Source organism: Apteryx mantelli, chromosome 25, assembly GCF_036417845.1.
Source record: "Apteryx mantelli isolate bAptMan1 chromosome 25, bAptMan1.hap1, whole genome shotgun sequence".
Classification (NCBI taxonomy): Eukaryota; Metazoa; Chordata; class Aves; order Apterygiformes; family Apterygidae; genus Apteryx; species Apteryx mantelli.
In genome coordinates this window covers 5,713,382-5,725,533 of record NC_090002.1, presented here as the reverse complement: position 1 = coordinate 5,725,533, position 12,152 = coordinate 5,713,382, and the positions used below count along the sequence as shown (strand labels likewise).

The 12,152-nt window shown below is 66.1% G+C and overlaps 1 protein-coding gene across 1 annotated transcript; it reads right to left on the bottom strand.

The window, feature by feature from the left end:
- Nucleotides 1–2,549: 2,549 nt before the first annotated feature.
- On the bottom strand, nt 2,550–10,909 carry SARS1 (seryl-tRNA synthetase 1). Its single transcript, XM_067310680.1, has 11 exons — nt 10,725–10,909; nt 8,402–8,472; nt 7,972–8,052; nt 7,150–7,308; nt 6,292–6,435; nt 5,638–5,793; nt 4,843–5,064; nt 4,618–4,747; nt 3,756–3,913; nt 3,324–3,453; nt 2,550–3,072 (listed from the first exon to the last, which is right to left on the bottom strand). The coding sequence occupies exons 1-11, from the start codon at nt 10,858–10,860 to the stop codon at nt 2,915–2,917; spliced, it is 1,545 nt and encodes a 514-aa protein (XP_067166781.1). The 5' UTR covers nt 10,861–10,909; the 3' UTR covers nt 2,550–2,914.
- Nucleotides 10,910–12,152: the final 1,243 nt, after the last annotated feature.

Genomic DNA, 12,152 nt, shown 5'->3' with positions numbered 1-12,152 from the left:
CGCCGCCGCCGCCGCCGCCGCCGCCGCCGCCGCCCGCGCGCGCCCGCCGGGGCGGGGCGCCTCATTTGCATAGACCTGCTGCGCTCTTAAAGGGGCCGCGCCGCCTCCCCCCCCGCCCCCCCACCCCGCGGGCAGCACCTGGCGCGGCCGCGGCGCCCCCGCCCCGCATGGGGGAGGTGGCGCGGGCACAAGCCCGGGCGCGCGTGGGCGTGGGGCGCGCGCACACTGCCCACGCACTGCATGCGCACGGGGCGCGCACGCTGCCCACGCACACGCATTGCACACGCACGGGGTGCGCACACGCACTGCACACGCACGGGACATGCACACTGCCCACGCACATGCACTGCACACGCACAGGGTGGGCACGCGCACACACGAAGCCTGTACCAGGCACGCACACATGCACACACACAGGGTGCGCACACGCGTGCATACACATGGCAACACACATCACACACGCAGCATGCACGCACAGCCATGCATAGGGCTTGCACGCACGCACACACACACACACACGAAGCACGGGTGTGGGGGGCACGTGCACACACGTATGACCGGCACACGTGCGCACACATAGTGCACACACAGTCGTGCATAGGGTGTGCGCAAACACACGGAGAGCACGCGCGCACACACACACACACACACACACACTGTAACACCCCAGCACACCAGTGGTCACCCTGCAGAAGTGTGGACCCATGGGCCCTGCACCCCCAAACACCCCCCCAGTCTGGCAGCACCAGGAGGAGCCGCTCTTGGGGGCTCCGCGGGATGGGATGGACCTGCTGCACCAGGGCTGGAGGCACTGGGGAGACTGGGATGAACTGGGAAGGGCTGGGAGGCACCAAGGACTGCAGGCACTGGAAGGACTGGGGACACTGAGACAGTTTGGGAGGCACCAGGATAGACTGGGGAAAACTGGAGCCACTGAGTCTTGGGGCACTGGGATGGACTGGGGAGCACTGGAGGCACTGAGCTGGGTGCATGGGAGACTGGGGATGCAGGAGGGCTAGGGGGGACACCCAGGCCACCGCAGCAGCCCCGTCCCCAGGAGTGGGGACAGCAGGGAGATCACCCACCCAGGCCCTGGGGGTCCCTGGGATAGGCTGGCACCAGCAGGGTCCGGTGGCCTCATTGGGGGGGGACACCCTGGGGGCCCATCCCAGCAAGGCCCAGCTGCCCAAACCCCACGGCCACCGCTCACAGCCAATGGAAACGCCGGGATTTGGGGGGGGGGGGGGGCTGAGCAGGGAGCAGCCCTGCTGCACCCACCTTTGCACCCCCCATCGCACTCACGGGAGCACCCACGGTTGCACCCAGCCTTGCACCCAGCATTGCAGCTAGCCGCGCGCCCGGCATCGGACCCAGGGTGTGGGTGCGCGGCAGGAAGGCGCAGAGCCGGGCCCTGGGGCACCGGGAGCAGAACGAGTCGGACGGGTGCGCGGGGGTGGCGGGGGGGGGCCCTGGCAGCCGGGACGGGCGCCGGGGAGCCGGGCAGGGACCCCCAACGCCGGCGAAGGGGCCCCGGAGCTGCGGCTGACTCAGCCGGGGCCTCTCCTCTCCCTCCCTCGCTGGCGGCTCCGGCACCCATCAAAGAGGAGCCGGGCTGGCACTGCCAGGCGGGGAAAGCAGGGCGAGGGTGCGGAGAACCGGCTCATCGGGGTGCTGCGCCGCGGCAGGCCCGGCGAGGGGGTGGGTGGGGGCGGCCCGGACGCCTGGGCTCTTTCCCCGGCTCCCCGCGGGGCCTTGGGTGCAGCTTTGGGTTTCCCATGTGCGGCACGCGGCCGGGCGGGCTGCGGCACCCAAGCGTCGGGTGCAAGGAAGGTGCAACGTGCCGCGACCCTCCTGGGGGAGGGGGGGGTGACAGACACCCCCCGAAACTCCCAGCAGGGCCCCTGCTTGCAAGGTGCTGCACGAAGCCACCCACGGGACCCCCCTTTCACTGGGGGAAACTGAGGCACGCAACAGCCCCCCTCCGGCCGGTCTCTCCCCTGGGACACCCGTATCCCCCTGGCAGGACACGGCACCGAGGCCGGGAGGTGCTGGGGACCGTGGTGGCAGCTGGGCCAAGCGGAGGCCGGTGCGGGGGCCCCCCCGGACGCGCGGAGGGGCCCCCGGCCCCTCTTTGAATTACAAATGGGAGCCGCGGAGCGCGGCCTTTGTCTGGGCCTTTGTGTGGGGCCGGCGGCGGCGCGGAGGCCCCCGCCGCCCCCCGCGCCCAGCTGCTCCGGCAGGCACGAAGAAAGGGAAGAAAAAGGGGGGCGGGAAAACGTGCTAAAAATCCTTCCCCCCCACTCCGGCTAGGCGGATAAAAGCCTCCGTTGAGCAGCTCCTGCCGAGCTTGGTGGGATTCGGGCAAGCGTTTCGCTGGTTCCCAGCGACCACCGAGGGCTCCGGGGTCCCCCGCCACCCCAGGGTGCCCCCCCTTGCTGCAGCCCTCCATCCCAAAAGGAATAACCACCCCTCCAGCGGCGCCCCGCGTCCCCCCCGGCTCTGCCGCGATGGCATCGCGGTCCCCAGCTGGGCACACGCAGCCGAGCGGCTCGCGGAGGTTTTCCTTGCTTTATTGCATTGACTAGGAGAGAACTTTCCGCCCTGCGGGAAGAGCCGATGGTACAATAAATCCGCAGGGGACGGGGGAGCCCAGGCGCACGGTCCCCTCTCACCCTCCCCACCCGCCCCCGCGCAGGGGACGGACGGAGGTGCCGGAGCCCAAATATCATCAGTTCTCCATCCTGTCGGAGCATGATGGAGCGGAGCGGTGCTGAGCCACCGGCTCAGCAACCGGCAGCCCCCCGAAGCGTAGATGATGGGCGCAGCCCGAGGCAGAGCGGGCCGGTGATGAAGCTGAGATGATTCGGGAGGTCCCAAGGGTCCCTGGTGGCCTCGGACACGGCAGGGCCAGGCTCTAGGCGCTGTTCACGCCCATGTTCTTCATCTGCTCCTCCAGCACCCGCTCTCCTCCTGGCGACTTCTTCTTGCCGCCCTCTTGCTGCTTTTTCTGCTTCTTGGAAAGCTCCTGGTCGATGGGGGCTGGTTTCACAAACCGGATCATCTCTCGGAGATCTGAGGGAAGATCAGGCAGGACAGATCACACCCGGCTGCCCAAGGCTCTTCTGGCCCCAGGGGGTCAGGGCTGGTCACCCCCTCTTGCATCCCTGATCCCTCAGCTCCTTCCACTGCCTGCGGCCACAGCCCAGTGGGAAGGACAAGCCAAGGGCAGATCCTCCAGGCTCTGGGTGCCCTGGGATCCAGGCTGCACTGGGAGAGACCGGGAAGAGAAGGAGCATGGGCAGGGCATGGCAGCCAGGCGCTACCTGGGGGCATGAAGTCCCGGAGCCTCTCCGGTATGAGGATACCCTCCTCCGTCTGGTAGTTCTCCAGGATGGCGCAGATGGTCCGGGTCGTGGCGCACATTGTGGCGTTGAGCATATGCACGAACTCCACCTGCAGCGGGGGACAGGGACAGTGACAGGGCAGCCGCAGGGACACAAGCGGACAGGCCCTGGGCACCGGCATGCCCAGAGGGGCATGAGGCTACTGTCCGGCCGCTCCCCTCGGTGCCCTGCAGAGTTTCAGGGTCTGTTTGGCACCAGAATGTCACTGGGCATTCGTATCCTTGTAAAAGCAGCCCTGGATTTGCCCAGAACTGTGGGAAATCCCGCCCCCCCCACTCCCGCTCCCAAAATTTCTGCAGAGCTGAGAGGGAAAAGCCAAGGAACCCCGTGATGCAGGAGCTCGTCCCTCACCTTGTCCATCATCTTCTTGGTCTGCCCATAGCGGATGCGCAAGCGGCGGGCCTGGTAGTCTGTGCAGTTGGAGCAGGACACGAGCTCGCGGAAAGCCCCCGAGCCGGGGAACCAAGCCTCCAGATCCAGCTTCTTACTGGCAGCGTGGTTCAAGGAGCCTGGGAGACAGGAGGGCAACGGTTAGCGGGGCTTCTCCGAGGTTATCCCGAAGGCACCTGTTTGGTCTCATCTTCGATCTCAGAGGCTCGAAGCCTTCAGCGGTGCTGTGCCGGCGTTTTGCGCTTGCTCCCTGGGAAACCACGTTCCTGCTCTGCAGAGGGGAGGCTGGAAAGGGGATTTTAAATGGACGGGTTTTCCTGGGAGAGTTCCCAGGCTCAGCTCAGAGGAGCTGTTCAAACTGCTCTTCCTTTCCAGAGCGGCAGAGCGGGGACAGTCCAGGCACAGCGGGGCACCCGCACCCCCACTGCTGCCCCCCCCCCCTCGCCGGCAGACTCCAAGCAATGCATAGGATCTCGGGAGAAAAACAAATGTTTCTCTCCTCTCTCCCAACCTGAGGCCGCGGTGCCTCCTCCCCCTTGCCAGGCCTGGGGACAGACACCGTGGGAACGTGAGCCAGGGATGCTCTCGGACAAAGGAAGCCATGCTGGGAAGTGGGTCACCATCAGGGTGACACCCGAGGCGCTGGCGATTGTGGCTGGTCTCCTCGTAGGCTGCTGCGGTGCCAACGCGCAGAGACGTGGGCCGGGTGCTGGTCACACACTCCCGCACTGTGAAAAAGCCCTGATCCCAAAAACCTTCCCGGTCTAAGCAGGCAGGAGGAGGGGAACGCCGTGACGCCCAGCGCGGGGAGCCGAGCCCCTACCCGAGACGATGTTGACGATGTGGTAGGGGATGCCCAGGGACTGGTAGAAGTCCTCTGCCGTGGCGATCATCTCATCAAACATCTCCCACGACTTGTTGTCGTGCGGCGAGGCATAGACGAACTGCTCGATCTGCAGAGAAAAGCCCCTGTGTCTGCTCGGGGCTCTCGAAGAGGCCTGAATTCCCCGGAGGGCCCACGTGGATTCCTCGCTCCCGCCTCTCTCACCTTTTCAAATTGGTGCACGCGGAAGATGCCCCGCGTATCCCGGCCGTGCGAGCCGACCTCCTGGCGGAAGCAGGTCGACAGCCCCGCATATTTGATGGGCAGATCCTCCGGCTTCAGCCACTCGTCCCGGTGCAGCGCCGCGATGGGCTGCTCCGAGGTAGCGATGAGATACTTCTCGTCGATGGAGCTGTCGTCGGCCTTCTCGCTGCCCTTGCCGATCACCTGGGGGAGCGAGGAGGGAGCGTGGGGCCGGGGTGCCCGCGAGAGCCACCGTCCCTCGTCCCCGGCTGTTCCTACACCTTTAGGGGCAAAGACTCTTGGTCCCGGCAGATGCTAACGAGGAGGCAGCGCAGACACCCGCTCTCCCTGCCCGGTGCTGCCTGCACGCAGGCAAGCGGAGGACTTCTGGGGCCGGCGCTTAGAGGGGCAGGAGGGAGAGGACGGCTCAGAAATGGGTCGCGGGAAGGGGAGCAGCTGCTGCTTGCTTGGCCTCCTTAAGAGGCCCCCGTGGCCTCCCGCCAGCTCCTGATGGCAAAGCCGGGGACGGCGCTGTCTCCCGTCACGGCATCGCCATGACAACCGGCGGCGTTAGCAACCTCCCAGCGGGGACCGCACGTCCTTTCACGGCAAAAAGATGGACCCCAGATATAGGGAGCAGAAGGGAGGTGACGCGGAGGCATCCGCGGGGCAGAGGGGATCTCAGCCAGCTTCCTCCCTGCGGTGCCTCCACGCCGCGTCCCTGGTGGGACGCAGAAACCCGGCGGCTGTTCGGCGCCTTCCCTCCTCGCCGCTCACCTTGTACAGCTCCTCGTCGAACTGGCTCAGCTGGGCCACCTCCTGCATCACCTCCTTCCGCATGAAGAAGGGGGTGTAGATGGGAGTGTAGCCCTTGGCGCGGAGGGTCTGCAGGGCGTATTGGATCAGGGCCTGCTCCAGGAACACCAGGGGACCCTGCGGGACAAGGGAAGCCACCACTGGTCACACGCACACACCTCACTCCTCTGTCCCCGCTCGCTCAGTGGGTCTGGGAACACACCGAGGATAGGAGAGGGCCCAGGTCAGCTCCAGCCCCAAACTCCCAGTTTAACCCAGTGCAGCGCCCACTCCCCGCAGGCCTGTGCCATTCTGGGGCACGAGTTCAGCACTGGGAGCTGCTCCGGGCAGGATGTCGCCCTCCGACTGTGGCGTGACGTTCAAGCGAGTCTGCAGGGTGCCCGTGTCGGCAGCCCCAGGTCGAGTCTGTCCCACGCAGCGAGCCAGCCCGGCACGAGCTCACGCCTCCGCGGAGGCTCCTGTCTCAGCAGCAAGCTCAGCCCAGGGGACGAGAAGCCACAAACGCTCTGTCTCCCAGGTCCTGCTCCTCATTTTCCACATCACGCTCAACTTTCCCTCTGGCTGCGGTTGTTTCTTTCCCCCGCGCCCTGCAGGGCCGGTGTTCTGGGCTCTCACCTTAAGGAAGTAGCCGCGGCTTCCAGCGACGATGGCTCCCTTCTCTCCCTCGTAACCATCCACCATCACCACCAGGTCCACGTGGGAATACTTCTTCCTGCACGTGCAGTCCCCCCAGATCCGCTCGACCTTGTTGTCCGCGTCCTGCACGGAGAGAAGAGGAGAGGGAGACTGTCATCTCTTCTCCCAGGCCTGCAACAACACCAATCCGCTCCCCTCTGTGTTGCACTGGACCCAGTTTGGGAGTGTCCCACACTCCACCAAAGCGGCTGGCCTCCCTCCTTAACCTTCCCCAGCCCAGAGGAGCCGGTTCCCAGGCTTCCCCCAGCTCCCTCTGAGCCCCAGCAGCTCCAGCCCCAAGTGGATGCTCTCTCCTGGGCCAGGCTTTGCCATATAGACCGAATCCAGGCCCCAAGAGCCAGAGCCTGGAACCCCAACGCTGATCCCTGCTGGTCACGCATTACGTGGTCACTTGGCCACTTTCCCAGCTCGATTGTGTTCCCCCAGCGAAATATCCCCGCCGGATGAATGAAGGCAGCAGAGGGAGATCCCAGCCTTCGGCTCGAAGCGAGTTTCCCATGGATTCCCCGAACAATGGCTGCGCCCCGCGTTGTCTGAGCTGCTCTTTGTGCGCTCCCGGCAGGAAACGCTGTCTTGTCATGCAGATTTCATTCACCGCCTGCCGGATCTCGGAGGGGGACGGACGGACGGACCTCCCTCCAGCGAGCCCCGCTCGCTCGGCGGCAGCCGTCTCGCTTCGACGAACCCGCGCGCGGCTGGCCCCCAGCAGCCCTGCGGCTCCCCACACCTGCCCCACGCACGGCCGGGGAGGGAGGGGGGGGCGCGCTCTGTCCCTACCTCGTCATTGCTGATGGGCACCGAGGGGTGGAGGAGGTTCCCGATCTCCCGGAGGCTCTCGAAGCGCTCGGCCTCCAGCCTCACGCGCTCGGCATCGCACTTGAGGATGGCTTCGTCGATGAGGATGCGGACTTTCTTGATCTGGGATACCTGGAGAGCCTGTTACGGACAGCCGGGTTACGAGGGGAAGGAAAGCAAACCGAAGCGGAGAGGAGGCTGCCAGTTGGGTGCGGGACTGTGATTAACGACACAACTGACACGGGCTCTGGAGCGAAACCGTGAACCGAACACATCAAACAACAGCAAAAGAAGACAAAGGGCCAACTTAAGTCAGGCCCTGAAAGGCCCCGAGCAAGCTAAGGCGTCACACGGGGCCTGACAGCAACAGGGGGGAGCAGTCAGCTCCCCCGGCAGCAAAAGCCGACCGGCTCCATGCTCATTAAACGTCTCAGCTGACGAAGCGGGAAGGGGAACAGACAGGGAGGAAAAGCCTTGTGGAGGATACACCATGACTAAGGCTAGTCAAATCCCCAAGGGAACCGCAGAACAACCCCCCCACCCCGGGTGGGAGAACAGGCCAGGGAACTCGCTGCCGCACACCAAGCCTAAAACAGTTTTCGGATGAATGCCACTGAGCAAGGTCTGATTATTGCTGGCTCAGGACCGGGAGAAATAATCTCCCGGCGTTTCAGGCAGTCATTTATCACTTGGCGTTGGGGCTTTCAAACGCTTTACGCTGCCAACCGGGGCAATTACAGCCGGAGCTCCGGGCAAGCTGGATGGGTTGGTGGCACCCTGAGGGGCAAACAGAGTCGGACTCACCCCTAAAATGTCGGCCGTGAGCTCGTCGAGGTTCTGCACGTTCTCTGGTACAGACTCATCGGTTCCCACCGGCTCTTTTTTCTACAAAGAAGGGAAAAAACCCACCATTAGGTTCAAGGGGAAAAGCCACAGGGTAAAAATGTTCTTGAATGATGCTAGGGAGAGGTGCGGAGAGCGAGGGGAGCCCGCGTGGTCCCCAGCAGAGGCTTGGGAGAAACATCCCTGGTTAGTCACGTCCCACTGGTGGTAAATCCCTGCCAGAGCCGTCTGCCCGCGCGAAGGAGGCTCCACTGCATCGGGCATTTTGGGAGCCCGCTGCGAGCGAAGCCCTCCTCTCCCAGGCCAACTGCGCTGCGGTGGGGCAGCCCAGCGCCTCCTCCGGTTTGGGCACAGGCTCCCAGGATCGGGGCCGTTCCTGGCTCTCCCTTACCTTCATTTTGTCTCCGATGGTTTTGCTGCATAGGTTCTTCAGCTTGTTCAAGTTATCAGCCCGAAACCTGCCTAGAAGGAACAGCAGAGAAAGCCGTGAGCTGGCAGCACAGGCGGGAGGATGCCAGGACACCCAGAGCCGCTGCTCGTGCCGACCCTCCTGCCCTCTCCGTGCCGGTGCCCATTCTGTGCCGTCAGGACTCGTGCGGAGGAAGCCGTCTGCAACAGGGAAGGACCACGAAGGCTCGCGCAGGAGCGGGAGAGGGGAGATCAGCTTTTCCCCACCACCGATTTACTGCGCAAATCCAGGCAGGTGAAACTCGCCTTTCGGAGAGGCGCTGGGCCGCTATCTGCGGATGCCCAACGCCACTGACCCCGGGCATTTCGGAAGGGCAGGTCGAGTGTTCGCGTGGGAGCGTGTTTTGGGCCCGGCTGTGATTCAGGGCAACCACGCACGGAGCGGAGAGCTCCCACACAGAGGTTTCATTAAAAAACCCTGGGGGTGACCCTGCACAGGGACACGGAGACGAGGCCACGGCCACGCAGGGACCCCCACGTGGCAGCTGGGACCGTCAAGGCCTGGGGCTGTGGGCAGGAGCGGTCACAGCAACGAGATTTGGGCTGTTCTCATTCCTCTGCTGTTGCTTGGCAAAGCCCTGCAGCCTGGGCAAGGAGCTGCTCACTGGAGCGAGGCCTGGGGACAACAAAGGACCGGAGAGGACCCCCTTAGTGACCCCAGGGCTGGGCAGGGCAGAGCCTAGGACACGTCCGTCCCCTCCCGGGCAGCCCCGAGGGGCGCAAGAGGGAGGGAGGCAGGGAAGGGCTGAGAGCGCAGCCCAGATCGGAGACACGCTAACGCCAGGGCCGCGTCGCTCCAACATCGGAGCACGGAGGGAAGGTTTCGCGTCTGCTCGGGCGCTGCCCTGTCTCGTCACCGCGCAGGCAGCAGCCCCGGAATGGCCCCGGGTGCGGGGACAACTCTGCAGAGGGAAACCTGCCGGCGCCCTGATGCGAGACGAGTGACGTCCCCGGCTAAGGGCAGCACGAGACGCGCAGCAGGGCGGCTTTGATCCAGAGAGTGAGAAACGAAGGGGTTAAACTCCGAAAGGGTTTAAGGGGTTAAACGCAGGCAGGGAACAGGGAACGGCAAACACAACGCTGGAAGAGGCCCAGCGCCTTCCCCAAGGGCAGCGCGGACCCCACCAGCACCGGGGCAAACCTGCGACAGGATTGCATCAGCTGGCCGCTCGCCCGTGTCCTGCCAGCCCTGCGCCTCTCGGTTACGCACCAGCGCACCCCTCCGCAGCACCCACCACTGCAGGGACCGGAGAGATCCCGCAGGGACAGGGACAGGGCTGCGACCTGCCGCCACCGCCGGCCTTGGAAGCCAGCCGGTCCTGCGGCATGACAGGACCTCTGCTAAAATTAACGCCGCGATGACGGCACGGCCGGAGCCAGGGGAAACACCAGGCGTCATTAAGCTGGGCCGGGCTCTTTCACATCAAGGAGACCGAGTTGAAAGCATGTGGAAAGCTTCCCTTTCATCCCAGGGAACGGCGGCGTCCTGGGAACCGTGTCGCTGCAGGTCCCCGGGGCACCCGCCTCCCCTCCCTCCATGCCGACAGCGCCCAAACCCAGGGATCGACAGCAACTCCCAGCCTGACAGACCGGGCCAAATTCCCGCTCTCCCGCCCGGGCCGAGGGGCTGCTCTGGGGGGCACCGGGCAGCTGGCTTTGCTCCTGCCCCTCCCGACTGCCCCGACGCGGTTTCACCTCACGGCTGCAGAGGTGGCACCGCACAGGGAGCGGCTCCTGCCCTGCCGGATGCCGCAGCAGCACGAGGGCGGCGGGGAAGGGAGCAGATTCCCGGGGGCTGGCTCACCCGTGGGGATCCCCACGCAGGGCAGAGGGGGGCTCCTTGCGGGGGGGGGGCTGAGGGGGATCCACCTGCAGAGCCCGTGCCCGCTACGAGGGCGGCGGGGGAAGAGAGATCCAGCTAGGGACAGGCCCCTGGCCCGGGGGGGAGAGGGATCCAGCTGGGGGTCCCGCAGCCCGGGGAGTGAGGGGGTCCCCAGGAGGATGAGGGGGTCCCCAGGGTCCCCTTCTCCAGGAGGTGGATGAGGGGATCCCCAAGGTCCCCAGCCCAGGGGATAAAGAGGTCCCCAAGGTCCCCCTCTCTGGGGCGGGGGGTGAGGGGGTCCCCAGCCCGGGGGGGGGGTGAGGGGCCCCCAAAGACCCCCACCCCCGGGGGGGGGGGTTCCCCGCCCGGCCGGCAGGGGGCGCTGCCGCCCGCGGGCAGAGCGGCCCCGGCGCCCCGCACGTACACCTCCGCCAGGCGCCGTCCGCCCGCACCAGCGCGTCCACCAGCGCCGGGTCCTTGAAGCGCTTCCGCTGCGTGTCGCGCACCACGGCGGGGTCGCCGCCCTTGTCCACGCGGAACAGGTCCAGGTCCAGCACCATGATGGCGGCGGCGGCGGCGGCGGCGGCGGTAGCAGCAGCGGCGGCGGCGGCTCCTGTCAGCCCGCAGCAGGCGGCGGCACCCTCTCCGCACTGCGCATGCGCGGGCGGGGGGGGGCCCTGCGCGGCGCCTGCGCAGAGCGCGCGGGGTGGGCGCTCTGAGCAAGCGCAGGAGGCAGCGCCGCCCTCGGCCGCACGGGGGCGCTCTGGGCATGCGCGGGCGCCGCCGCGGCAGCGCCTCCTCGTGGCGCGGCGTCGCGCTGCAGGGCCGCTGCACCGCCGCCGGCCGGTACCCCGGGACCCCCCGCGTCCTGGTGCCCCGGGACCCGCCTCCATCCCGGGACCCTCCTGCATCCTGGGACCCTCCTGCATCCCGCTGTCCCGTGCATCATGGGAACACAGCATCACTAAGCATCCGGCATCCCCCGGTACCCTTAGCATCCCTGCATCCCTGAGCATCCCTGCATGTCCCAACATCCCTGGGCATCCCAGTATCCCTGAACATTCCTGTGTATCTCTGCACATGCTGGTATCCCCTTTCATTCCTGGACATCCCATCATCCCCAGGCATCCCAGTATCCTGGGGCATCACAGCATCCCTGAGCGCCCCAGTATCCTGGGGCATCCTGGTGTCCCTGAGCATCCTGCCATCCCCCTGCATCCCAGTATCCCTGAGATCCCATTATCCCCTTGCATCCTCAGGCATCTCAGCAACCCTGGATCCCCCAGACATCCCTGCATCCTTGGGCTTCCCCACATCCCCCTGCAATCCTGGGCATTCGTAGGCATCCCTGAATCCTCCTGCATCCCCACATCCCTGGGCATCCAAGCACATCTCCCTGCATCCCCACATCTCCTGAGCATCCCCAGCCCGGGGACCTGACCCAGCAGGGCCTGTGCCTGCAGGGAACACGGGGCTCCCGGCGCGGTGCGGGGAGCAGGGCCGGGCTCCCGGCTTCACCCCCCCTGCTGCGTCCCTTCGGCTGGTCCCGCCTGCCCCGTCTGTCCCCGCCGGACACCGAGCTGCCATCCGGGAGTCAGAAACGTTTGTCTTTATTGCACTGCCGGGGACGTGCGGTTCCTCCCTAGCACAACCTGGAAAACGCTGGAAACAGTGTAAAAAGGGAGTCTGCGGGGTCAGAAACCGGGGCTGGGGCTCGTCACCGAGCCGGACCACACGGGAATATCCCGCTGGGGCCCCTGGGACACTGAGCTCGCAGGCTGGGGATGGTGCCACAGCTGTGCACGGCGTCCCAGGGCCCCTGGGACCTGGCTGAGCCACTGGATGTGATGCC